General features: G+C 44.3%; 1 protein-coding gene across 1 annotated transcript in view; it reads right to left on the minus strand.

The window, feature by feature from the left end:
* Nucleotides 1-27,393, minus strand: part of IFT172 (intraflagellar transport 172) — a 39,224-nt gene that overhangs the window by 6,680 nt on the left and 5,151 nt on the right. The window contains exons 8-42 of the mRNA XM_012652527.1: nucleotides 26,803-27,017; nucleotides 25,727-25,850; nucleotides 25,215-25,310; nucleotides 23,679-23,840; nucleotides 23,264-23,317; nucleotides 22,950-23,053; nucleotides 22,690-22,775; nucleotides 18,885-18,997; nucleotides 17,885-18,052; nucleotides 14,702-14,838; nucleotides 14,389-14,496; nucleotides 12,423-12,507; nucleotides 12,035-12,127; nucleotides 11,403-11,480; nucleotides 10,912-11,160; nucleotides 10,654-10,732; nucleotides 10,331-10,451; nucleotides 9,970-10,114; nucleotides 9,351-9,440; nucleotides 8,738-8,835; nucleotides 8,451-8,586; nucleotides 8,249-8,365; nucleotides 7,744-7,886; nucleotides 6,872-6,965; nucleotides 6,663-6,727; nucleotides 6,291-6,471; nucleotides 5,940-6,049; nucleotides 5,694-5,823; nucleotides 2,245-2,343; nucleotides 1,937-2,046; nucleotides 1,746-1,809; nucleotides 1,537-1,623; nucleotides 1,134-1,250; nucleotides 428-538; nucleotides 113-232 (exon numbers count right to left, since the gene is read on the minus strand). Of these exons, the coding sequence (XP_012507981.1) occupies nucleotides 113-232; nucleotides 428-538; nucleotides 1,134-1,250; nucleotides 1,537-1,623; nucleotides 1,746-1,809; nucleotides 1,937-2,046; nucleotides 2,245-2,343; nucleotides 5,694-5,823; nucleotides 5,940-6,049; nucleotides 6,291-6,471; nucleotides 6,663-6,727; nucleotides 6,872-6,965; nucleotides 7,744-7,886; nucleotides 8,249-8,365; nucleotides 8,451-8,586; nucleotides 8,738-8,835; nucleotides 9,351-9,440; nucleotides 9,970-10,114; nucleotides 10,331-10,451; nucleotides 10,654-10,732; nucleotides 10,912-11,160; nucleotides 11,403-11,480; nucleotides 12,035-12,127; nucleotides 12,423-12,507; nucleotides 14,389-14,496; nucleotides 14,702-14,838; nucleotides 17,885-18,052; nucleotides 18,885-18,997; nucleotides 22,690-22,775; nucleotides 22,950-23,053; nucleotides 23,264-23,317; nucleotides 23,679-23,840; nucleotides 25,215-25,310; nucleotides 25,727-25,850; nucleotides 26,803-27,017 (4,089 nt within the window). The remainder of the gene's footprint in view (nucleotides 1-112; nucleotides 233-427; nucleotides 539-1,133; nucleotides 1,251-1,536; nucleotides 1,624-1,745; nucleotides 1,810-1,936; nucleotides 2,047-2,244; nucleotides 2,344-5,693; nucleotides 5,824-5,939; nucleotides 6,050-6,290; nucleotides 6,472-6,662; nucleotides 6,728-6,871; nucleotides 6,966-7,743; nucleotides 7,887-8,248; nucleotides 8,366-8,450; nucleotides 8,587-8,737; nucleotides 8,836-9,350; nucleotides 9,441-9,969; nucleotides 10,115-10,330; nucleotides 10,452-10,653; nucleotides 10,733-10,911; nucleotides 11,161-11,402; nucleotides 11,481-12,034; nucleotides 12,128-12,422; nucleotides 12,508-14,388; nucleotides 14,497-14,701; nucleotides 14,839-17,884; nucleotides 18,053-18,884; nucleotides 18,998-22,689; nucleotides 22,776-22,949; nucleotides 23,054-23,263; nucleotides 23,318-23,678; nucleotides 23,841-25,214; nucleotides 25,311-25,726; nucleotides 25,851-26,802; nucleotides 27,018-27,393) is intronic.

The raw sequence follows: 27,393 nt of genomic DNA on the forward strand, positions 1-27,393 counted from the left end.
GGGGAGATTCAAGAGCCCAAGCCTGAGAATCCAGAACTTGAATGCATCCCGCTTCACGCATGCAGATGAGCCCACCCGGTGCTGGGTGCTCCTCCGCCCCTCCACATCTCACCAGCTGTTTGATGCTCTGGGCTGCGGAGCGAGTGGCGTAGTAATGAGCAGTCAGCAGCATTGTCTCGAACTCCTCATGGGCTGGAGAGTTTGCCTCACTGGACTTCACCAGGTTTTCACACTAGAGAAGGGAGACAGCACAGCCTGGCTCAGGGGTCAGAGGAGTGCCATGGCCGCAGGGTGGTCACTGATGGCCACCTGCACAGAGGAAGGTAAAATACATCTGAAGATAAAGGTTTAGCTGCGTGAAAGAAGAGACTAGGACAGGGACAGGCAGAGTAGCCCCTTCACTCTGTTGTTGACCCAACTTCCTCACCAGGTTGAAGAGGACATCTCGAAGATCAGCCCAGCTATGATAGGCCTCAGCGCTGTTGGTCCCAGGGGAGTTCACCATGTCAGTGAAGATCCTTTTGTAGATATTGAAGTTCTAGGGTAGAGGAGAGAGGGGCATCTGAGCAACAAGGGCTTAACTAGAAGACAAAGTCAGTAGAAGTGGGCCAAAGGGAGGAGAAACAGGCTATGAATGGGTGAGTGTGAGTAGGAGCCGGGGGACAGTGATGGAGAAAGTGCTGTTTTTAGGGAAGAGAAAGAGGAGGAGTGAGACAACAACTATTTGTTCTTAGCTGATGCTCTGTGAGTGTGGGCAAGCATACAAATGTGAATGTCGAGTCATAATGCTAATGGGCTAACATTCCAGAGAGCTGTGATTCTCAGGTAGGGCAGCAGTGTTTATTCTCTGGCGGAAGTCAGTAAAGGCCTCAGTGGTGTGTGCAGGATTCACTGCTGAAAGACGGGTCCCTGTGTATTAACCAAGAGGATGGGGAGCTCCTTGGGTGTTTCTTTCAAAGGGTGAATCCTTCAGAGAGGCTATACATTTCTGGAAAGGCTGAATGGAGACTCTGGGCATGACTTTCTCTAAGGATAGAATCTTTTGAAAAGATAGTTCCTGAGGGGAAGGGTGCTTCTAGAGGAGAAAGAAGATTTCCTTGTGGAAACATTTACCCCAAAGAGAAGACTGATACCTGTGGGTTAGCAGGGGCTCCATGTTGCACGTACAGGGCCAGTGCCTGGGCAAAGCCTCCCTCCCGGATAAGGTGAGTTGCATACAAAGCCACGTACTTGTGCAGAATCTTGTAGTTCTGTCCGAGGGTGGGGAAAACATGGGTGAGGCTGGGATCAGCAAGACCAAGCAGTGAGGGCAGGGTGGTGACTTGAGGCTATGGATTTGTTTAGGAGGCAAAGGGCACATGCAAACCTCTGATCTCAATTTTAGAGTGTGGGAGGCTGAGCTCTCTGATGCCCATTAGGGATCTTTGAGGTTTGGGCTTTGGGCTTTGGTGGAGGTAAGACAGATGCAGCTCTGAGGCAGGTGGGGGACTCAGGGGAAAATGTAAAGAAGAACTGGAGTGGAAAGAAGACCAGTACCTGCTTGGTAGCAGTTTCAATGCACTTGTCCCACTGGCCCTGCTCCACATACAGGTCCAAAGCAGCGACCACATCCACACCCACCAGCTGTGGGTCAATGGAAAAGACAGAGTTACAACAGGACAGAGATGACATGAGGGGGAGAGGAGGGGGAGACTATCCTGGGCCTCTCCTTGCATTCTGCCCCCTGCTAAGTCTGCAAGTCTCACCGAGTCCACTTTGCCCTGGTTCTTGAGGAACTCTTTATAATGCTGGTCCACGTAGTCTTCATACCTATGAGGATGTACAGAGATCTCTACCTTCGTGGTCCCAGGATGCTACACCCTCCCCATAAAAACTTTCTTAGTCTTTACAAAAGTAAGTAAAAGCATTTCCCAGTGAGAAGGGATCATGAGTTTACCGGGGATCTAACTCCTTGGCCACACGCTTGGCCTTGTTCCACTCCTCACCCTCAATGAAAGCATCGATTGCTTCCTTGACAAGGTCCAGGTTCAGATAGAACTCTGCAGCCTGCAGGATGGGAAATCAGAGTGGAGACCATCTTTCCCCTCGGCTCCCGGCCTCCCCTCTGTGAGCCCCCCTGTTTCCCCAGAACTGCATGCCATGCCTGCCAGGAGCTCCACCTCACACACCTTCCTGGGTGTCGATGTCACCACTGCACCCACCTCTGTGGAATCTATTTCTGTTCAATCCCAGCACCCTACTTACTGCACTGTGCTTTCCAATTCCAATCAGCTGGGGTCCTACGGCCTGAACTACTTCCATACTGCGCTGGGGAGGCAGAAACTTGATAGAGAGCTCAGCTGCCTGCAGGGTTGAACAGAAGAAGATGGAAATGGGTAGGAGAGACAAACACTGCTAGGGGTTCTCAGCCTGATCCATTTCACACATTTTCCCCTCCAGACACCAACTTTCTTGTGCTCTCCTTCACGTTCCACCCTCCTGGGCAAAGTCTGGTTCATGGTTCATAATCCTTTAACTGACCATCAGTGGACCTTTCTGTTCCTCTGAGCTCATTGTAACTCTTCCAGACACCTTTTTTGCTGTCTTAGGTCACTGCATTTGGTCCTGTCACCTTTGACAAACTTGTCTCTCAAGTTCTTTGTCACAAGTAGAATCTTGGTACCATAGTATGGAAAAAGAACTCCTAGGCTGGGCGTGGTGGCTGACACCTGTAATCCTAGCACTCTGGGAGGCTGAGATGGGAGGATAGCTTGAGGTCAGGAGTTTGACACCAGCCTGACCAAGAGTGAGACGCTGTCTCTACTAAAAAATAGAAAAAAAAATTAGCTGGGCAACTAAAAACAGAAAAAATTAGCTGGGCATGGTGGCACGTGCCTGTAGTCCCAGCTACTTGGGAGGCTGAGGCAGGACTGCTCAAGCCCAGGAGTTTGAGGTTGCTGTGAGCTAGGCTGCTGCCACGGCACACTAGCGCAGGCAACAGAGTGGGACTCTGTTTCAAAAGAAAGAAAGAAAGAAAGAAAAAAGAAAAAGAACTCCTAAAATGAAAAGTCCAGGACATTCTGCAACTATCTGTGTTGGGCTCTTATGAGCCCTGTTTCTTTATCCATACACACTGGAGTTTGAAAACTTACCATGAAAAAGGGAATGTAAAATATCTCAATAATGTATATGTGTACATCTAGAAATGATAATATTTTAGACATAAGAAATAAATAAAATAAATTACAATTATTTTAATGTTTCTTTTTACTCTGTTAAACATGGTTACTAGGAAATTTAAATTCCATGTGTGGCTTACATTTGTAGCTTGCATTATATTTCTAGTGGACAGTGCCAGTCTAAATGGTCTTGACGATACCTTTCAACTCTTAAAACTCAGAAATTCTACAAACCCAAGCATTCTAGAAGATCATTCTGTTTCTACTGAGATGCTGACATCCTCACCAGATTTTAATTTCCACACAATCCAATTTAGCTGTATTCCATGCTAATCCCCCTGGGCTTTCCCTCACCTATTCTCGCCTCCCTTTCTTTACCTGCCAAATCCTTCAAAGCTTAAAACCCCCTCCTTCCATCCAGGAAGCCATCCTCTGACTGATCTGAAGGTGGTTCAGTCATGCATAGACTCCAGTAAACACTGCTCCAGAGTTATACACATCAGATGCTTAATAAATACTGCTGATTAAAATCTGCTAGATTGACTTACCCACTGTTTGAGGGAAAGTAAAAAATAAAAAAAATAAAATAAAATCTGCTAGAATCTCACAATCAGTCATCAGCCCCTCTTTCTCCTTCTTCCCTCTAACCTCTAGGGGCTATTCAAGGATAAGACCTCAGAAACCTAAGGGGAATTTTGCAGGGGTGTCATCACGCCAGCATTCCATTTAGGGGCCAGTCAATGTCATCCACCTCATGACTCCCAAGACCCGATTTCACTGTATCTAAGGTGCATCATTTAATCTAACCATCATATATATAGGATAGTTAATTTTCTACGTCAATTTGATTGGTCTATCAGGTCTCTAGATATTTGGTCAGACATTATTCTGGGTGTTTCTGTAAGTGCTTTTGACTGATATTAACATTGAAATTGGTAGATTGAGTAAGGCAGACTGCCCTCTCTAATGAGGATGGGCCTCATGCAATCAGTTGAAGGCCTCTAATGAGGATGGGCCTCATGCAATCAGTTGAAGGCCTGAATAGAATAAAAAGGCTGACCTTTCTCTGAGTAAGAGAGAATTCTTCCCACCTGACTGCCTTCAAACTGGGACATTGGCTTTTTCCTGCCTTCAGACTCTAACTGAAACATCAGCTCTTCCTGGGTCTTGAGCCTGCTGGCCTTTAGACAGGAACTACACACCATCGGTTCTTCTGGGTTTCAAAGTTTGCTAACTCACCCTGCAGATCTTGGAACTTGCCTGTCTTCATAATTGCATGAGCCAATTCCTTTTAATAAATCTCTTTATATATATACATACACATATACGTACAGTTATGTGTCACCGGATGATGAGGATGTGTTCTGAGAAATGCGTCCTTAGGCAATTTTATCATTGTGAGAATATCACAGAGTGCACTTACACAAACCTAGATAGTATAGCCTATTGCACACCTAAGCTATACGGTATAGCCTATTGCTCCTAGGCTATAAACCTGTACAGTAGGTTATTATACTGAATACTGTAGGCAACTGTAACACAAGGATTTGTGTATCTAAACATAGAAAAGGTACAGTAAAAATACGGTATTATAATCTTCTAGGACCACTGTCATATATACAGTCACTGACCAAAACATCATTATGTGGTACGTGACTGTATATATCCCATTGGTTCTGTTTCTCTAATACAGTATGTCAGAATTAGTGAAACAGGCTGAGCTTGGTGGCTCATGCCTGTAATCTCAGCACATTGGGAGGCCAAGGCAGGAGGACCAGTTGAGGCCAGGAGTTCAGGACCAGCCTGGGAAACACAGTGTGATGTTGTCCTTACAAAAATTTAAAAAATTAGTTGGGCATGTTGGTGCGCACCTGTATTCTCAGCTACTTGGGAGGCTGGGATGGGAGGACTGCTTGAGCCTAGGCATTTGAGACTGCAGTGAGCTATGATCAAGCCACTGCACTCCAGCTTGGGTGACAAAGTAAGATCCTATCTCTAAAAAATAAATAAATAAATAATGAAAAAATTAGCAAAACATATTGGCCTGGCTTAATCTGCTGAAGGCTTCTGTTTAGGAGCTGTTGGGTGGAGGAGGAGGAACCCATGATTTTTTCATGGCCCCCATCTGGCTAGCTCCTGGGTTTGGAGTTGCCCTTCCAGCTCCTGTCCAAGTCCTCCCTCCTTCTTCACAGAGCTTTTCTGATTCCTCTAGCCCATAGAGATCTCACCGCTTTCTGAACTCAACTTTAAATCATATACTTTGGTCTTTACTCAGACACAATATTAATTAATTGAGCCATGTGTCCATCTAACTTCCCCTAACCTCTGGCTGTGAGGGCTCTATCTTAAATTCCCTTTTACAGCCTTCACGGATTCTGGCTCTAGCATCCAGTGGGCACTCAATAGATACCTGCTACCTGATTGAAAACAAAAAGATACAGGAGGAGAAGGCTGCCATGTTTGAGAAGGAAAATCGGGTGTGAATGGAGGCCTAGGGAGAAGGAGGGCCAGAAAGGGTCTGGCCACCACCCTCACCTTCATCCAACACTTCTCCACTAGGCTGCTGCTTCCGGAGTCCCACACTTTGAGGTAGCAGTCGACTGCACGGCTGTACTCTCCAGACTGCTCCCATTGTCGAGCTTGTTCCACGAGTCCCTCCACACCCCTACGGATATGAGAGTGTCCAGGACCAGGAATGGGGAAGGGCAGCGTGGCCTATCCTGTGCATATCTCATGACACCCCCCAGGCCTGCCCATATGCCTAGACCTCTGGCTTCATACCTGCCCCCCTTCTTGGTAGCTTCCCGCTCATACTCTTCCTGCAGAGCCTCCAGTTGGCCGGGTACATACTCCTTGCAGATCCGCAGAGCGTCGCTCCATAGTCCAGCCTCCTGCTCAGATTTCCAGGTCATCAAGAGAGCAGAGGCAGGCATGACAGCTTCCCACTGCCACCCAGGTGCTCTGGCCCACTGATTCCTGGGTCCTTGGACTTCTCTCCTTCCTCTTTCCTATCCTTCCCCCTCCCCAGTGCTAATCTCCCCGATCTTTCTCAGTACCAGGGATCAGCATGGCTTTCTGTGGGCTCTCATACCCACTCAACCTCCCCTCATATCCCTGAATCCAGTGCCCCACCTTATAATAATTGAGGGCCAGGCCAGGTTTCTGGGCCCGAAGCAGCAGCCCTTCTGCTTTCTGAAAGTCCTTCTCCTCCAAGGCTTCCCGGGCCTGTCCCACAAGCACCTCAGCAACACTGTCAGGGTTGTGGGCCTCGGCCACACGCTGAGCTGCCTCCCAATCCTGGTTATGGACAAACCTGCCCCCAGACAGGGAAACGGGAGAGGCTGAGTATAGGGCTGAGGATTCAACAGTGGGGGACAAACAGCCATGTCACTGAGGGGTGTAAGAGTTATTGGCACTAGGTTTGAAAGAAGGTAAAGATGATCATGAAAGATCCTGGGGCTGTGACTGGGAGGACAGGATTAAGGAATTTATGGGATAACTCACATGAGGACTGCTTCCTTGGGTTTACCGGCTCTAATGAATTCAGCTTCAGCCTCTTCGAATTTACCCTATATAGAGAGAAAAGCAGCCATGCATGGTGAGATTAGACCAGCACCCCAGGCAGCCATGTGACAGGAGGTTGAACACTGGGCAGCAGTACTAGGGGATGGAACAGGAGGGCTCTGTGGTCAGGGTCCAAATCACATCCATACCTTATCCTCCAGGTACATGGCGTATCTGAGATGAATCTCAGGGGTTTTGTGTTTGAGTGCCAGCCGAGAGAGTTCAAAAGCAAATTCAAAGGAACTGAAACAGAAGGTGGACGTAAGGTTTGTCTACTTAATACTTCCTTTTATAAGAGAAAAAGAGAAATAGAAGGCCTGAGAAAACAGGGAAAGGGCAAGGATTGAGGGGTAAAAAAAGGGAAAGATTTAAAGATAACAGATAGGAAGCGACGGAAAAGCACAGAGAGATGCAGAGGAAGACCGGCAGCTGTCCCGGTGATGACACGTCCCTGCCACCGAACATCAACAGATACCTGGAAAAGCCTATGCTGTTGCTGAGCAGCTGGTCACAGGAAGGAGGATGGACACGGCAGAGGAAAAAGGAAGAGGGAGACTCACAGCCCTGAGCTGACAAGGCAAAGAGGGCTCCTGGTGCTGCCACCACCTCCTCCTAAGCCCCAGGCGCACGAATAGAAAAAGTCTCTCCTGAAAATGGGCAAGACTACCCACAGCAATCTGACTCTACTACTGGTGTTCGTAACACTTGCTTAAAAAAAGCTCATTTTGCATTTAACAGAATCACACTTCCATTACCCAGAAGTTACTGGCTTAGTGCAGTCCTAGCTTTAAAAATTGTTCACTCTCCACCCTTCTCCTTAGAGTAGCCATAGGGAATAGGAGCAGAATTGGTAATTTATTCTTGCCATTCTATCATGTCCTCCAAAGGATCTCTCCTTAGCTCATTTCTTTATTCCTGCCTCAGCTTTTGGAAATATTTTTTACTTATACGTCAATTTTATTTCTCTATATAGGGTCTCTGGCTGGGATGGGGCCAGAGGAGAGAAGGCTTAGGGCCTTACCAGTTGTCAGCAGCGTGGTCGATAGCAGCTTCCAGGAGTCCCAGCTTGTTAAGTAGTCTAACTGCAGCCTCTCCTCCCAGGCTCTTGGCCCACAGACAGGCCACATGTTTGTGGGCATTAGCTCCTCCATGAGCCTTGGCCACCTGTGAAGCAAAGTCACTCAACACTCCTCCAATGAAGAGTTGCTCCTTCTAATCTCTGACCTTCTAACATCAGCTTTGACAAGGATCAGGTAAATGTTCTAAATTAACAGGAAGCGGGCTAAATTTCAGTGTCTCTTAACTTAGGTTGAAGTGCTTAGGGTCCAAGGATGGGCTTCAGGTAATCCAAAAACCCTTAAAATTATAAGTGAAATTTTGTGTATGCTGATGTTGACAAGTTTCTGGCAAAAGAGACTCTGGTCTTCGTTACATTTTCGAAGATGCTATGGCCAGTTTAGAATTAGTCCCTTGAAAGTGGGAAAGAGAGACAGATATGTCCCCCCAGCATGGCCTGGATTCCTTACCCGGTAGGCATCTTCCCAAAGTCCACTGGCGCAGTACATGTTCACTGTTGCCTTCCATTCCTGGGCCTCCAGGAAGTGATACTCAGCCTCCTGGAGTCGCCCTTCAGCCTCCAGCTCCTGCAGGAAGGTGGGTTAGGATGGAGAGATGGGGAGAAGGAGCCTGGTTGGGGAAGATACGGGCAGGGCCAGGAAAGGGGCTTACCTTGCCCAGATGTAGATGTGTGTCACTGAGTAGATCTGGGTGGTGCTTCCCTACCAGGCGGATCATATCATCATACAACTTGTGCTTTTTGAACATGGTGATGGCAAGGTCAGGTTCTTCTACTGTCACATATAGCCTGGGGATAGGACATATACCTGGGGCCTCCTAGACCCAGATCCCTGCTGTCACTGTCTTCTAGGCAGAGGGCACACATCCTCAGACCCCACCCCTCCTTCCAGCCCCGAAGGCACATCTCCCTTCACACCTCCACTGAGGCCACAGCTCACCTTTCAGCCTCGCGGTACTTGCCCTGCTTCTCCATTTCCTGGGCCTGGGTGATGTATAGCACTGAGACATCTTCTGGTCTCATGCACTTCATTGCCAGCTATGCAAACAGAGGGTGAGGGTAGCCTCAGGAGACACTTCCCAAGGGAGGCAGGGCTTCAAGGGAACCTGTTTGCTCAGAAACTCTGAACTCTCCCAACAGTCACAGGATTTTAGTGCTGCCACTCTACTATTCTGTTTTGGGAATTCCAATTCCATAAGGAGCAAGGCAGGAGGGTCTATGATGCTTTGTGCTGGGGGCATGTGTTCCCATTACTATACTCCCACTGTACTCACTGGGCTCTGGAGTGCAGGGGTGAGAACAAAGTTATAAATGTGACCAGAGGCTTCAGAAGCAGCAGTTCTAATTCCCCAGCTCCCAAGTCCATCTGCTCCTTCAGAATTATAGTTTGGGAACAAGGGCCTCTCTTCATCCCTTCCTTTCCCTGAGGCTAAGGATCAAAGTTGCCCAGACTGTATTTTGGTACTCCTGTCAGCTTTCAGGGAACCGAGTGACAGGGGGAGATCAGAGACCAAGGAACAAGGCAACACCACCACTAAGACAGCATTCTCTACCTTGTGGGCTTGCTCCCAGCGGCCAGCCTGGGTGTACATGTCGATAGCATCTTTTGTCCGGTCTCCTTTCGTATAAAGCTCCTCAGCAATCTGCAGTGGATGAGAGTAGATGCAAAAGGTCAGAACAACAGACCTAAAGCAGCTTGTAGGAGGGAAGAAAAAATCTCAGATGGCGGAGAGCCTGGGATATTACCTTATAATAATAGAGAAGAAAAGATGAGTATGGGTGTCTCGTACTTTCTACTGCTTAAAAAGAAAGACCAGCTGCAAACAGTATGAGGACAATACAATGGAATTCAAAGGGCCTCCCATTTCTGCAATGCAAGGCAATTCTATACTGCAACTAACTATGTTGGAGTTAGTCACGAAGAATCCCTCATGCTGGCTCAGGAAGAGAGCTAGAGACTCACTTTATACGCCAGGGGATTGGGGGGGAAGGGTGTTGTGTGGCACGCTGGAATGAAACTGGGAAAGTAAATTGCTTTCCCATTCAGGGTGGTGATGCTGTTTGAGCCCCAGAAAGAAGGATGTGGTGAGCTGGCCTCCATTTCCTGTTTTAGGTTCTCCTTGTTATCCTGTACTGCATTGCCTCATGCTACACAAAGGGATTCTTCCTCACCTCGTACTCCTGCAGGGATGCATAGTGCTGGGCCACACGAGGATAGTACTTGGACGCAGTGTTCCGGTCCTGTAGATCTAATATATAAATTGCCTTCTTCCACTGGCGGGCACCCAGGGCAGCCTCAATTGCCTTAATGGAGCACCTGGCAAAGTTGAGAAAGATATCTATCTATCTATCTATATCTTTTTCTATATATATAGAAAGAGAAAGATGGATAGATGGACGGAGGCAAGGAGACCCCTTGAGCACACTCCAACATACATTTTGAGATCTCTTCTTTTGGGCCTTGGTGTCCTTAGTTGCCCCACTACCTCTCACTTCACACCCAAATTGCCTTCATACCCCCATGCCACCATACCTGGCTTCAATGTAGTGATTAATGGCTGCATCAAGCTGCTTCTGCTGCACCAGGTAGTCCCCCCATGCCTCCTCTAGTCTCACCACCTCCACCGGGAAGGCCAGTCGAGCCAGCTCTATAGCTGCCAGGGAGAGAGGAGGTGCTCAGCTCGGACTTCCAGGGATGGGACTCGGGAAAAGTAGGACAGGGAAATGAAGCATGGGTAATAGGCGAGAAGGGGAGGAATGAAGGAGAAATGAAGCCAGATGCACCAAAAGAGGTGTTGGGGGACTGGATGGGCAAGAGTCCACAACAGTAAAGGATGGCTTGTAGGTGGCCAGTACCTTTCATGAATGCGTTGCCTTTACAGTAGCACTCAAGAGCCCGCTGTGGATTGCGAATCTTCTCAAAGAGATCACCTGCCTGTTAACACATACCATATTACTACAACGATACCCCTAAAACACAAAGAATTAAGTGTCAGCTCCAAAAAGAAGGGAATGCCAGCAGTCAGGGAGGGTTATGCACTCTGCAACTGCTCTGGGTGGGAAAGGGGTCCTGAGCCCTCGAGGTAGGGACTAGGAAAAGGAAGTCAGCCCTACCCTTTCGTAGAGTTCCCCCTTGATAAGGGCTGTGGTGATGTGTTCTACCAGCTCTGTGTTGGCTAGCAGTTCCTCTTGGGTCAGCACCAGCCGAGCAGCTTTGGCAGGGAGCCCAGCTTTGAGGTACAGGCTGATGGCTGCCAGCCCATCCCCTTGGCTCTCCTGTAGTTCACCTGCTCGCTCCTCTTGCTGTGTGTCCATCAGCCACTGGTAGTAACCCCGGCGTAGCTTCTCCAGGGCTGGGTGCCCCTGCACATGTACAGAGTAGTACTAGGAGCCACATCCTGCCTTCCTGCCCTTCTGCTTCCCATGCTTCTCCAATCCCTCTGTGACAACAGAAACCCTCCCAGGTCACCAATATCTTGACTCCTCACCATAGCAGGTCCCAGCCCCAGGCCTGTGCTGGTTCATATGACCTCCTTGACAAAAGGAAGTTCCTGAAATTGGTGGAACCAAATCCTGAACAACTGTGGAGAAGAAAAAATGGGTACCTTTGCCTCAGCCACAGCAATACACTCGTCCCAACGGTGCAGCTCCTGGTACATGTCCATGGCCTCCTCAACAGCGTTCTAGGAGAATAGCGCAGAGGAAAGAGGGACAGCAGGAAGATATGAGGGTCAGAAAACAGCAAGCCCTCCTCAGCCTGGCTAAGAGGAAGATACCAGCCCACGAGGACCAAAAGCCTCATCCTTTACTTACTGTACCAGTGGAGGGGTGTTTACTGGGAAACTAAAAGAAGCTTAAGCTTCAGGACTCCTCATTTGCACAGGCCTCTTCCAAGGCAATTGTTCTTAAAGAGGGCTCCTCAAGTTGTATAAGTTTCAGGGCCCACAAAACCTGAGTCTACCCCTATGCACAAGAACTGCAAAGCTAGGCTCTGGACTAGCGGGGAGATAGTAGACTGTTTATGAAAGAAAGAAGTAATTGAAGGACAAAGGAGGAAGTTTGTCTAAAGTACAGACTAACACCAGAGGAGGAACTTAAGGGAAAGAGTGAAATGAACGATCTAAACCTCTCTGAAAGTTCTTCCCAGACCTCTGGAAGCCTAGTTGACCAGCACACTTTCCTCCCTTGAGTTTGTCTCCCCATTTTCCTCCTCAGGTTCCCTCTTCCATCCTATTACCTGTTCCAAAAAGATCATTTCAGCCAGTTTGTAGTTTTTCTCCAGCATGGCTAGACGTGCTCGGACCTGATAAAAGTCTGTTCCTTCTCCACCCTGTGGGGAAAAAGGAGGTTCTGGTCATTCCGTCGGTGCTGCAGGAGCCATTCTGTCTGCGTAGGCTGAGATAGGAAGGCCAGAAGGATGTAGAAGCTAAAAGACTTAAGCGAAAAAACTTCATGGAGTTTAGAGGCTTGAGGTTTAGCAAGCAATTCTAAAATGGTCTGACTTGAGGGTAGAGGTGGGGTGGGCAGGGTACAGGAAACTAGGGATGACTGGAAAGCCAGGAATCATGAATACTAAAAGAAATCTCAGCTTGGGAGACTGAATGTATCAGGAGCATAATACTTGCATATTCCCGGGACACTTGATCTGCAATCTCATTTGTCTCATGCAGGAATCGAGCTTTTGCTACATGGCCCAATGCAGAAAAGCACCTATAGTATGTAAGCAATAATATTAATAGTAATATTATTAGAGGATTATCACTATTGGTTCAGCAAATATATATGGAACATCTGTTATGTGCCAGGCACTGTCCTTGTCACTGGAGACACATAGCAGAATAAGGAAGAGGAGGGCTTTGCTCTTAAGAAACTTCCATTCTAATGGGAAAAAAAATTAGTAAACAAATAAACAAAGATAATTTGAGATACTGAAAAATAACATAGTGTGATATTATAGATAGTTATTGAGGGGACTATTTAAGATGGTAGTTGGAAAAGACCTCTCTGAGGAGCTGACATTTGAGCTGAGATCTGGTACATGGGTGGGGGGGAGAGGGAGAGAGAGAGAGAGAGAGAGAGAGAGAGAGGGAGAGAGGGGGAGGGGAGAAGGGGGAGGGAGAGAGAGAGAGAGAGTGAGTCAATCTTGAGCTGAGATCTGAATATGAGAAAGAGCAGTCATGGCAAGATGGGGAAAAATCATTCCAGGCAGAGGGAGTAGCTAATGTACAGGCCCTACAGCAGGAATGAGCTAGCTGTGCTCCAAGAGCCAAAGGATGCCAGTGTAGCAGGAAACTAATGGGTAAGTAGGGACTGGCATGAGAAGGAAGCAGAGGCCACATAACTGCAGGGCCTCAAGGTTTGGGTTTTGTACTAAATATAGCATTAAGCTGTTGAAAGGTGCTGATCATGAAAATGATACAATCTAATTATGTTTTAAATAAATTACCTTAGCAGCTGTGGGATGAATGGATGATAGGGGTACAAGAACAGTACCAGGGAGACTAATTAAGAAGCCCTGCAATACTGCAGGTGGCAGATGGTGGCAGTCTGCACTAGGGTGGAGACAGTACAGTCAAACCAAGTATCAGATTCAAGATAAGTTTTGAAGACAGTCCTTAAGACTTGCTGATAGTCTGCGTGTGGGACGCAGGGGAAAAAGCATGATTCCTAGCCAAAACAGCAGCAGGTGACACAATACCGTATGCTGTGTGCACAGATTCTCTCATTTGTTCCTCAGTACCACTACCATTCTTCTTTACCATCCCACGAAGTAAAACTATCATTATCCCTATTGTACACAGAGAAAGCTGAGAAACCAAGGCTTGGAAAGGTTAAATAACCTCTCTAAGGTTACACAGGTTGGTAACTGGAACCAAGATTTGAACTCAAGGACTTTGGAGTCCCAAGTTTGTCCTATTATAATAACTACACTCCTATGCCAAACCTGGAATATACAAATCAATGCAGGGATTGAAAGGTATGAAGGTTAAAAAATTTGAAATGGGGCCGGGCACGGTGGCTCATGCCTGTAATCCTAGCACTCTGGGAGGCCGAGGTGGGAGGATCGTTTGAGCTCAGGAGTTCGAGACCAGCCTGAGCAAGAGCGAGACCCTGTCTCTACTAAAAATAGAAAGAAATTAGCTGGACAATTAAAAATATATAGAAAAAATTAGCCGGGCACGGTGGCGCATGCCTGTAGTCCCAGCTACTTGGGAGGCTGAGGCAGGAGGATCGCTTGAGCCCAGGAGTTTGAGGTTGCTGTGAGCTAGGATGATGCCACGGCACTCTAGTCCGAGCAACAGAGTGAGACTCTGTCTCCAAAAAAAACCCAAAAAACAAACAAACAAACAAAAAAATTTTGAAATGGTACCTAGTTATAACAAGGGAAAGCAAAAATAATAAAAGACATACTCTTATAATCTAGGATGGGAAGGTGTTTGGAATGACAACCATGGAAGGGCTCTATGCTATTTTTGGCAGAGGGAAGGGAGGCAGTGCCTTAACCCTGGGTAGGAGCGGCCCGCAAGGAAGATACTCATGTGGTTGTCCCTCCTAGCTGCCTGGCACCTCGGTGCTACACATCTACCTCACCTCTCAGCAATGTGTAGCTGCCTTGCCTCCAGCGCCAGTTTACTCAAGGTTTTCCACATTGCCTCTGTTTCTGGGGTCATTTCCAGAGTCTCCAAGAAGGCTGTTGCCCTGAAGAGGGAAGGAAGCAAAGCATAAGGAATGAGGGCAGGGACAGGGAGACACAGAGGAATACTGGTAATGAGGATGGGGGTGGGGGCAGGCAATTATTAGCCCTTTTCTCCTGATCGCCTTCCTAGATCACTAGGTCCTTATCGGATATGGCCCAGGTCCTTTCCTCCCACCATCTCACTGGTGTCATCAGCCAGCCTCTTACCGGGAGTAGTTCCCGTCATCGATGGCTGTTCCAAACTCGATAAGGCCTTCATCCAGTGTGTAGGCAACTGTAGTCACACCTTCTGTCACCATCACCTCTGTCTTTCCTCCACCCCGCTCCAGACCTGCAACATCACCCTGTAAAAGTTCATTCCCCAACCCCACCCGAATTCCAGGTTAGTGTTTCCACTGAATCAACTGCAGAACAGACCCACCCTCATCCAACCCTAGTGCTCAACACTGAGGGAATCACAGTGGCCCTTGCTTTCCTAATATTTTAGCTTCTGTCAAGCAGATAAAAACTATTTATAGCAATATGCTTGGGTCAAAGTGTACTCATAGCTATGACAGCACCAATGCCTGGAGGTCGACTGAGAAAGTGTGGCATCCACTCTTGCTTCCAGCAGTACTATAGCTTAGGCATTCTTAAGGGTCCTCTAATTAAAATACAACCTGAACCTGGTTTTGTTAATTTTTTTGTATTGTTTTTCTATTTCATTTATTTCTGCTCTAATCTTCATTATTTACTTTCTTTTGCTTGCTTTGAGTTTAGTTTGTTCTTCCCTTTCTGGTTTCCTAAGATAGTTAGGTTATTGATTTGAGATCTTTCCACGTTTTTTTTTTTTAGAGACAAGGTCTTGCTCTGTTGCCCAGGCCGGAGTGCACTGATGCAATCATAGCTCACTGCAACCTCAAATGCCTAGGCTCAGGCAATTCTTCTGCCTCAGCCTCCTGAGTAGCTGGAACTATAGGTACGCATCATCACACCCAGCTAATTTTTTAAAAAAATATTTTGTAGAGATGGGGGTCTCACTATGTTGCCAGGCTGGTCTTGAACTCCTGGCCTTAAGAGATCTTCCTGCCTTGGAGAACACAGTTTTTAATGCATTGCTGGGCTTACTTCAAGAAATCACTAAGAATGTTCCCTACCCTCATCCTATCCTTCCACCTCAAAAAAAGACAAGACAGACAGAAAGAAAAAGGTCAGTAAGCTAAAACCTGAGCAGGAAAAAAAGGAAAGTGAGCAAATGGGAAAGGCATAGTTGCTCTGAAGGCAGACATGGTGTCAGGAGAATAAACCTTGGGCCCTCCAGCAGGAGGGAGAGGCCAAATCTGAGAATCCGTAATTAAACATGGGATCCACTCTTCATTAAAGGGAACAAAAGCAATCATTACAGATCACTAATATGCCTGATTTCTGCAGAAGCAAACACGAATCATCTCTGGAGGAAAACATGTCCATTATAGGCCCTTGAGATTTCAAAAGATTACATTCAAAGTAACATGAGCTCACAATAATAAAAATACCAAAATATAAGGAAATAAACTGCTATGAAAAGAATAAATAACAACTACAACAACAGTTTTAGACCTTCAAGAATTTCAGATATTAAAAATAACAGTTACAGAATATAGAATAATTATTTATGCAAAACTTAAAGACCTAAAAGATGAAATGAAAAATTAAGGAAGGAACAAGAAATTATCAAAATGGTTAGGCAGATTGGAGAAAGAACAAACTAAAACTACATGAAAAATTCAACTTTTGTTTCTTTTTCTATTTTGAAAAATTTAATTTTCAAGTAAAAAACTTAAAACAGATGGTTTAAACAGCAGATTAGACAATGATGAAAAGTGAATTAATGAACTGAAAGATTGCTCTAAAGAAATTATCCAGAATGTAGTATAGAGAGAGAGGAAGAAAAAAACATGAAAGAGGTTAAAAGTCATAGAAGACAGAGCAAGAAATCTAACATATACCTAACCAGAGTTCTGATGAAGAGACTATAGAACGGGAGAGAAGAAGCAATGTTTGAAGTGATAATGGCTGAGAAATTTCCAAGGCTGAGGAAGATACGTGCACTCACAAATACAGGAAGCACAATATACACCAAGCGGGATAAATTTTTTAAAATTTGTATCTAGACACATGATAGTGAAACTTCAAAACACCTAAGAAAAAGAGATTTTAAAAGCAATAAAAGAGATCCCCTATACAGAAGGGGTTGTTGATAAATTCCTTAGAACAGCAATGGGAGTCAATCAATGGGATGACATTTACAAAAAACTAAGAAAAATTAACTGTCAATCTAGAATTGGATACTGAGTCCAAGTATCTTTTCAGAATGAAGGCTAAATAAAAACATTTTCAGATAATCAAAAACTGAGAGTTTATCATCTTTTACTAAAGAGACTTCCACTAAAGAAACTTCTACACAATATTCTTCGGGAAGAAGAAAATTCCAGAGGGAAGTCTGGCACCGCAAGAAGAAAAGGTGAATAAAGACACTGGTACCATGATAGTATATCTAAATGAATTCTGTCTGTATTAAATAATCATGCCTAACTTTCGGGACAAAAAAAAGATTATAACTAAAATACTGGACAATGGCAAAGAGGAGGTAATCAAAGTTAAAGCCTTTTAAGGCCCTTGTAATATCTGCAGGGGAGAGGAGGATTAGGTGCTGATTAACTTTAGACTTTGTTAATTTAAGTACATGTTAAACTTTCAAGGGTAACCCTCTATAGAAATAGGATGTATAACCTTTAAAGCAAAAAAGTGAAAAAAAATGGTGTTTAAGAAAAGGATAAAACAAATTTTAGACCTCAGTCAGTCTAAAATGAGGCAAGAAAGGAGAAAAAAAGAGGTATGGAAAAAGGACAACAAGAAAATATCAAGTGTTCTTTCTACCTACACTTACACCAGTCATCCTACCCTAGCACAGGGTCTGCCTCTCCTCTGCTTTCATAAACTTCTTCCAGATTCTGGAAGATCACTGGGTGTGTGTGATGTTTGTAGCAGGATAAGAGAGAGGGTCTGATTTGCAATTTGAGCAAAAACGAACTCTGTACGGCTTACAACAGAGAATTGACACTCAAGGAGATGATAGTAGAACCGCCCCTCCTATCAGGGATCTTCCAGCCTCAAGGGAACTCCACATTATGACTTGGTGAATTCCCAGGGCCACTATAATGGACCCATGCTCCAACAGTCTAATATAATGTCAGGAATACGAACAAGGATGGTTCTAGGGGTTGGTCCACAAGTCTAAGCTTCACTTGCCAACTTCATCACAGAGATTATGAATCGTGGGCAGAGAAAACCAGGTAACCTTCAGAGTCTCCTCATGGGTCTAATCAATCAGCTTAACACCATGTCTGAAGGCCCCTGGTGTTAACATACCCTAATAGAGGAGATGGTGACCCTCTCAGGTGCCTCAATGTTGTACCACACACACAGGTTGCTTCGGTTCTGAGCTACCAGCACATCACTTCCTGGAACCCACTGCACGTAGGAGCAGAAGTTGAGGATCATTGTCTTAGAGCAGCTTTCAATATCATACAGATGCAACTGAAGAAGGAAGAGGCAGATAACACAATTAATAGGGGATATGGGGTTGTCTCCTGATTTGACCATTTCCTAATGGTGAAATGTGGTGAGCTAAACCACCAGTCAGGTATATGGTGAATTTCAAAGCTCACTGACCCGTAACCTTTGAAGTTTTTGCTCAGTTGGTATGTCCTGACTCTGGTCAAATAAGACATGACCAAAGGAGCAAGGATCTACATCCTAGGTATTTAAGTTAGATGAAGGTCAGACTTTCATACGTGGAATAACTCTGGGCCAGTTATCAGCTTGGATTACAAAAGTAAGGCCACTAGACAAATTAAATGATCTAGAAACTTATGATGTCATCTTTACCAAAATGAAAAAATCGCCAGGTTGTCTCTTTGACCTTGAGGTTGAACTCTTGGGTGCTACCATAGTGGGATGAGAATCAATGAGGGACTAGTAGGACACTGTCCTCCAGTCAGCTTGTATGCTATCAGATCAGTGTGGGTGAGGAGAACTGGAGCAGCAGGATGGGGTAAAGATCAGCTGGGCATGCAGGGCTGAGAACATTTCACTAGGGCATGGAATTGTGAATAGCAAGAGAGAAACTCCCAAAATCCTCTCTTGACTTTGTTGTCACCATAATACAATCTCTTCAAGGGTAATATATGATGGGGTTGATATTGGCTACAGAAAATGTTGATTCTCTTATGCCTTTTGCTATGCTAATGGCATGGCAAAGCAATTATGTCTCATGCTCCCCCACTCCCCACCCCGAATCCCTGGTAGCAGCTTGTCTCACGCTCTCCATGGGCCAGCCAATGCCTAAGGCCCTAGAAACCCTTCTCACACGAAGTTTCCGGTCCCTGAAGAGGAGCTTGTGTCCAGTCTCATTTAGTTCCAGCCAATCCACACGGCTCTCATGGCTGATGGTGCCAATGTTGTAGCCACCAGTCAGATCCACTATAGAACAAAGAAGACAGGGTTAAGAAGAGAGATTTCACATACTTATATAGTCTGTAAAATCTGGTCTTGCAATCATATGTTGGGCTTTAAGAATATTGCATTAATCTAGGGTATGTCACTGGGAAATGTGACATATAAAATTATGGCTAATACACATAATTTTGCTAGGATTCCTAAGAAACTTGGTCTCTTTTAGAATTGTAGAGGTTTTGTTTAACTCTGTAGTTAACTCAAAAGGTCCAGACCCGAATCAAACGCAGCTGCCTCACAGCAGATCAGAACTACTTACAAAATCCTCTAGACGGCAGCACTGAGCACATTAAGGATGAGCCTGGTATCGCACACCAGGGAGGGAAATTGATGAATGAAATGACCTTGATGATCATATTCGCTCTAAGGAGTTACCTGCACATTTGAGTGCTGTGGTGTAAGAGCATTGAAGGGTAAATAGTGGGGAAGGCACATGGACAAAACAGAGGAAACCTCTGACTAAAGTCAGGCTGGTCAGTGCAGAGGATGAATATTTTGGTTTGGTCTCAATCTTACAGACAATATAAGAAACTATCACTTTTAGAGCAGACCCCTCAGGGTTGGCTGAGATGCTTTCGGGGAGTTTCTTGATCAAAGCCCATGTATAACTCTTACTGATAATACAGTATTAATGAGCAATGTGCCTGCCTTTGTTATATATGCTTAAGCCAAAGATCAAATGCCAGTTAATGTCCACAATTGAAAAGACCAATTTTAAAATGAATTTTCCTTTAACTAAAAAGTAAAATGATAAAGCCATGTTCTAATGCCCCAATTATAAGTATAAACATAGAATTATGGAGCTGCAAGGACCCTACTCTATTCCTGTGAACTCTGAAAATATACAAAATTATGTTTGTGTAGTATATATTTTTCTGGGAGTGGGTCTATGATTTTCATTAGATACTCAAAGGGGTTGGTGACCCAAAAAGATTAAAAGAAGAACTGTCATTTTACATACACTGAAAATGAGACATACAGAGTGAATTGACTTGTCCAAAGTCTCACAGCTCATTATTGCCACTGGAATCTCAGGCCTTTTGGTCTACTTTATTATAGATACCTACATAATATTCATGAAATGCAGAACTATCTTATGAATAGACCCCTATGTATGTGGAAACTTGATTTATGACAGAGGTGGCATTACAAATTAGTGAAGAATGGGTGAAGAATGGACTTTCAATAAGTATATGGAAAAAAATAAAGTTAGATTCCTACCCACATTATACCATAAAAATAAATTCCAAGTGAAAAGCAAAATTTAAAAATGTTAAAATGTAGGAGAGAATAAAGAAGTATTTCTTAGGCTGGGCACAGTGGCTCATGCCTGTAATCCTAGCACTCTGGGAGGCTGAGGCAGGTGGATCGCTCAAGGTCAGGAGTTCGAGACCAGCCTGAGCAAGAGTGAGACCCCCGTCTCTACTAAAAAATAGAAAGAAATGATCTGGACAACTAAAAAAATATATATAGAAAAAATTAGCCGGGCATGGTGGCTCATGCCTGTAGTCCCAGCTACTCGGGAGGCTGAGGCAGAAGGATCGCCTAAGCCCAGGAGTTTGAGGTTGCTGTGAGCTAGGCTGACGCCACGGCACTCTACTCAGGGCAACAGAGTGAGACTCTGTCTCAAAAAAAAAAAAAAAAAAGAAGTATTTCTTGAATAAGACCTCAAGAATCACAACCTATTTTTTTGATGATAAAATGAACTATATTAAAATTAAAATGTCTGAGCCCTAAAAGACGCCCAAGAGGAGAGAAAAAACAAGCCACAGGTTGAGACAAAAGATCTGCAATGCAAATAACTATTAAAGGCTATACAAGCACATGTGAAAGAACTCCTTTAAATCAGCAAGGAAGAGATAGCCTGATTTCAAAAATGGGTAGGGGATAGGAACTGGCAATTCACAGAAGAAGAAATACAAATGGTCAATAAATAAATGAAATTAATACAATGAGATATCATTTCACATACATCAGTTTGAACCAAATTATGAAGTCAGGAAATTTCAAGTGTTAGAGAAGACGTTGAACAACAGGAACTCTAACTGCTGGTAGGAATGTAAATTGGTACAACCTCTTTGGAGAGCAATTTGGAAATTTTTAGCGAAGTTGAAGATACACCTCCTCTATGATTCAGCAATTCCATTCTAGGTGTAGAACTTAGAGAACTTAATTACTATAATAGTGAAAAATCAGCAACTTAAATGTTCATCAATAAGAGATGAAAGATTTAAGGTAAATATAATAAAATGTTAGGATTTGACAGAACGGGGTATGGGTAAACAAGTAGTAATAATGTCATTATTATTAACAGCTAACATTTATTAAGTGCTTATTGTGTACCAAGCATAAGTATATTTTATATGAGGTAGTATTTGTATCCACATTTTATTTATGAGAAAATTGAGATACAAAAAGGTTAAATAATTTACCTAAGATCACACAGGAGGTAGAAAAGTGGGATGGTTTGACTCCAGAGCCCTATTCTTTTTTTATTTTTTTGAGACAGGGTCTTACTCTGTTGCCTGGGCTAGAGTGTAGTGGCAAAATCATAGCTCACTGCAACCCAAACTCCTGGGCTCAAAGGATCCTCCTGTCTCAGCCTCCCGAGTAGCTGGGACTACAAGAGCACACCACCCTACTTGGCTAATTTTTAAAAATTTTTCTGTAGAGATGAAGTCTTGCTATATTGCCCAGGCTGGTCTTGAACTCCTGGCCTCAAGCGATCCTCCTGCCTCGGCCTCCCAAAGTGCTGGGACTACAGGCATGAGCCACCAAGCCTGGCCTAGAGCCCCATTCTTAACAGCTACACCACATAGGTATGTTCTTCTCTATATTCTTTAGAGAATACTATGCTACTCTCTGTATTTTTTAATGCTGAAACATTTCATGATAAAAATACTAATATATAAAACAAGATTTATAAATGTGAACATTTTTGAAATGCAAATAAAGTTTCTGTCATTACTAGTTACTAATGATAAACTGTACAAAAAATAAGGCCTCTTCCAATTCTAAGAGTCTATGATTCTATGTAGTCTAAACAGGAAAATTCATAAATTTGCTAATGGTTCTTGTCTACTACTCACAACTTGCCAGCCCTAAGATATACGTCTAGAGAACGTGAATAATTATATGGACAGGCCTATATAATATGTACCTATGTATTTATGTCTAGACATCTAGGTATAGACACACATACGTAAACATCTCATAGATCCATTGTAAGATGTGGGGGTACATGTTTATCTGGTGTGTCTCAGATTCCTGGATTCCTCACTGAACATAATCCTGTGACATGGAAGTACAATATAAACATCTTTTTTTTTTTTTTTAAGAGATAGGTTCTCTTTCTGTAACCCAGCCTGTAGTACATGGAGTATAGTGGCACAATCGTAGCTCACTGCAGCCTTCAACTCCTGGGCTCAAGCGATCCTCCTGCCTCAGCCTCCTGAATAGCTGGGACTACAGGTACATGCCATCACACTCAGCTATTTTTTTGTAGAGATGGGGTCTTGCTATGTTGCCCAGGCTGGTTTTAAACTCCTGGCCTCAAGTAATCCCCCTGCCCTGCCCTCCCAAAGTGCTGGGATTACAGGCGTGAGCCACCATGCCCAGCAACATCTATTTGCTATTAAAATTATGAAAGTCTTACTTACCTATTGCAATAGTCTTAATATCAACAAGATAAGCCAATTTCTTATTATCTTCCATCCCTCGCTGACGCCTCTCATTAATACGGACGCTGAAACATGAAGGGTGAGATAAGGAAAGTGGGCTTAGGTTGTTGGGATGTTTATCAAGGGCTCTGAAGTACCATACGGGATGAAGTTTTTAGATTAACCTGAGGACACAGCATTTAGAATTCAAAAAGGAATTCTTTTGGGTTTCAAGGATTTAGAGAATCTTCTGAGGTTACCTGATAAGGTGAGGGTTCATGAATTCAGTACGTACAGAACCCAAGGTATCGTTACTCCCATATTCCACCAGGGTTAGCTCTCCAGCATTGAAGATCATGCATACCTGGGAAAGAATGGGAAGGTTGCATGAAGAAAGAGAAAAACAGCAGAGGGAGGTGTACTGTCAGTTCTAGGTGACTCCCATGTTTCTCCTTATTCTATTCCCCTGCCTATTTCGTCCTCTCCCTTTCTTTATCTGCTGTCTCCCCATCTCTTCCCACTTGCCATCCTTCTGACACAGAAGGATGGTGATGGTGAATCAAGCTTTACTCACATTTTCATTTTCAAAGAAATACTTCTCATTGCCACCAGATCCTTGCCAGGCTACCTATAAAGGGGGAAAAGACATAAGAAGCAACATGGATAATTATTTAAGATAACACTGAAAGAATGACAGGGTGGGAGGCAGATAATCATGTTTAGGGAGGCTCTGGTACTTTACAAAAGAGATGCTATGTCAGAATCTGTCCTAGTCCCTAAGTTTCTGAGAGACGGCATAAAAACAATTCAACTATGGTGATTCATACTCCAGGATTCTAATCCTCGTGGGTCTCCTTCCCTGAAACTAGGCCCCTTGCATCAGAATGTTAGAACTTTCCATGGAGATCTTACCCCTAGGGACTACTGATCCCCAGAATTAGCAAGCCAAGACACCCCTTTGCTCCCTCCGCCCTATTTTTGGTTCCTACCTCACTAAGGCGATTAGTGTTGAGGTCTCCCAGGAGCAGCGTGTCTGATGTGTGGGCCACCAAGTAACGTTCCTTTCCCAAGATTTTTACCTCTTCCACCTCATAGCCATAGTGTGACTTCAGCACCACTCGGGTCCCCGATGATAGGTTCTTCACAATCACCTTGGTAAGGGGACAAGTCTGAGCCCCTTTGGTGTCCCCAGCCCAAAAGAGGGGTGAACATTCTGTGCCTTTTGGCCATCTTCACAGTGCTAAACAAAGCCAGTATCTTGTTTTCCTAACATGGCCTAGGATATTGTTGATAATAATGATACACTTACATAGGGCTTTGCTATTTATGAAATGTTTTCAAACATTATCTCTTTTGATGCTCATAATACATATAATTCTGGAAGTTCCACTGGGTAAAACCAATCACTGTACGTTCCCAGAGGTCTTTGTACAAACCTTTATACCATTTATCACAGTGTTAGTTATTACTTACTTACTTTCTTTATTTATTTATTTAGAGATGAGGTCTTGCTATGTTGCCCAGTCTGGCTTCCACCTTCTGGGCTTAAGCAATCCTCCCATGTTGGCCTCCCCAAGTAGCTGGGACTACAAGAGCATGCTATGGCTAATACTATTATTATTATTATTTTCTTTGCCGCTGACTTGAAGCTCATTTTTTTTTTCTTTTTTTAATACCTATCTCTCAGGTTATTGAAGCTCATTTTTTGGTATGTTTGTGTCCTCTCCTATAATGATCTCCTTGACTAAGGGACAATGTCTTATATAACCATTTTTGTATTCTCAATGCCTAACAATGCTGACACATAGGAGAGAATGGATAAACGCTTCTGGAGAGAATAAAAGAATGCTGTAGTCCCACCTCCTTGGGAGGCTGAGGCAAGGGGATCGACTGAGCCCAGGAGTTTGAGGTTGCTGTGAGCTGTGATGATGCCACTGCATTCCAGCCTGGGCAACAGAGTGAGACTCTGTCTCGATACCTGCCCCCCACCAAAAAAACCACCAAAAACCAAAAAACAAACAAAAAGAATGAAGAAACCAATGAATAATAAATGGAAGCCAAAAAGGATAGGGGTAGAGAAAAGAGAAAAGTGGGCTCAAGAACTGAGAAATGAGCTTGCAACATCATATGCAGTGAGCTCAGAGGCCCTAAAACAACAGTTCACTTTTGTAATCCTATTTATCAAATTCCCCAGTTGACAGCATATAGAAAATAAAATCTTAAACCAGGAAGGCCTAAGTGGCAATCTCTGTACCCCTTAAGCCTGGTACTTAAAAGTTTACTCGATTAGCCTAAAAACAAACAAACAAACAACAAATAAAAACAAAAGAAAACCCTTTTCTTACAATAAGTTGGAAGAACTATAACAGGAAAGTTGCCAGGGAGTTGCCCTGACACACTCTGAACAGCTCTACCAGAGGGATGAAGGTTAGAGTTGACACAGGCTGCAGCCAGAAGGCAGGGAGGTGTTACAGGGATGAGTGAGCCATGGACGATCTCAGCGCAGTCGGCTATCAGGTGCTTACCTGGCTAGGACCCACATATGTCAGCTCAAACTTGTTCTTGTAAATGCTCCTTCGGAGGCAGCAGTCAAACTGTTCCACGCCACCACAGAGTGTGCCCTAGAAGGGAAAGTGACAGTATGAAAGGTAACACACCTGGTATACTGGCATGAGGAAGATACCTAGAGATATCCTCAAAATGTAGGCTCTAGCATCTATAGAAGAGTTGGCAGTGAAAGGGCTGGCAGTTTTTGGAAGTACCAGAAAGAGAAAGGTTGCAATCACAGGACTCAAGGGTACCACATATTGATGGGCTAATAAGGGAGAAATCAGCCCTGCCATACAACTCTTTGTTCCTTTGGGCTTCCAATAAAGTATGAATTTTTCTTTCCTGCCTTTAACTCTAGATTTTTAGGTTGGGGTCAAAAGGAAATAGGAGATTCTCTAGTGTCCGGGAGAGTGCCTTAGGATAAGGCGGGATTGTTTTCTAGTTTGGAGAAAGTCAGCAAACCAGAAAGGGATTACTAGTAACGCACCGCACAGAGTCGTGAGCCATCTCGCTTCCAGGCCAAGGCAGTGATGGTGTATAAGTTGGCAATTTCCTTGGGCTTTGCCTCTTCCCAGATGCTTTTTCGAGGGCTCCAGTTGAGTACCCGAAGTCTGAAATAAAGTATATGGCTTTTAGAAGAGATAGAGGCTGAGCAAAAGAGTGAAAATAGGCTGGTAACTGAAGAAAATTAGTTTTGCTGTATCAGAGAAGAAAGGAAATAAAAGAGAACAGACAAGCTAGGTAGTCTAGCAGGAGAGGACAAAGAGATGCAAAGGAAGTAAACTGGGAAAATCAAGGCAAAAGTAAAATGCATGAAGAGAGATGGGATCTACTAGTTTTAGCTGGGGAAAAAAAAGTGATGGGAGCAGAGAAAACAAAAGATCAGGACAAGTTATAAAAATGAGCTGTTAGGAGTAGAGAAATATGGAAAAAGAAAAAAGAAATGGTAGGCATCAGAGAAGAAAGAAAAGAACATGAAGAGACACATAAGATTGAAAGGGATAGAACGACAGGACTGACAAAGTTGGAGTTAAACATTCTCCAAAGAAGTGATAGGACCTGGGCCTGGACCCCGACCCTGGCTGTCTATCTGCTATTCCATCTTTCATTCATTCATTTGCTAAAAATTTGACCATATATTATGTACTAGATGCTAATCTAGGCACTGGAGACATAAAGATGAATAATAAGCCCACTTCTCAAGGACTCTTCAATTTAGCCAGATAGACACAAACAACAAACTGTAATATAATGTGATGAACTCTAAGTCAGTGGTCTAAAAGGGGCAATGGGAACACAAAGAAAGTGGAGAGGAATTCTGCTTTGGAAGCCCAGGGAGAGGTACAGAGACAAAACACGAGCACAGTACATTCCGGAACTGCCAGAGCACCAGTGGATGGTGGAAGCAGGAAGAAGAAAGTGCATGAATTACAATCTGAGAATCTCTTTCAACATACACTTGATTCTGGTCCAGTCTCCCACTTTGGTTCAGAATAATTTGGCTAAAGCAGAGGGTGTTCCCAGGGAAAGTAGGCAGAAGACGCAACTGGAAAGGGGACCCACCTGTCATAACTTCCCAGCACAACAGACTGGCCCCCAGGACTTGCTGCAGCTGTGGTGAACTCCCGCTCCTGAGGATCGCGACTATAATCGAAAGTTTGTAGCACCTGGCCTTCCTTTCCATAGGCTATAATCCTCCGATCACAGCCTGCAGCCACAATGCTGGTGGTTGCCCAAGCCAAGGCATATGGTGGGCATGGGTGGTTAACCAACTTCCCCTAAGGTAGAAGTCGAGGGTTCAATTACTCTCTGAGGACTTTACTCCAGAAATTCCTCATTCCCAGCACCTGAGACACTCACTCTGATCATCCTACCATCCAGAAATCTTTCTCCTAACATTTTCCCATCCCAACACATATCCTAATTCTGAAGACTTCACATATTATTTTTCTGCCTCATACTCACACACACAACACATACACACATTGACCTTGCACTCTTGAAAAACCTTAAAATACTTGTGTGTTGGAGACCTTTAACAGGCACCTAGTAAGGCTCCCCAAAGGGAGATGTCCTACACATTAACCAATACTGTCTGCGCTCACAGAGAGCATATGGTTCCTTTCTTTTTAGGAGGACTAAATTTAATTAATT

Source organism: Propithecus coquereli, unplaced genomic scaffold (genome assembly GCF_000956105.1).
Source record: "Propithecus coquereli isolate 6110/MARCELLA unplaced genomic scaffold, Pcoq_1.0 Scaffold39, whole genome shotgun sequence".
NCBI lineage: Eukaryota > Metazoa > Chordata > Mammalia > Primates > Indriidae > Propithecus > Propithecus coquereli.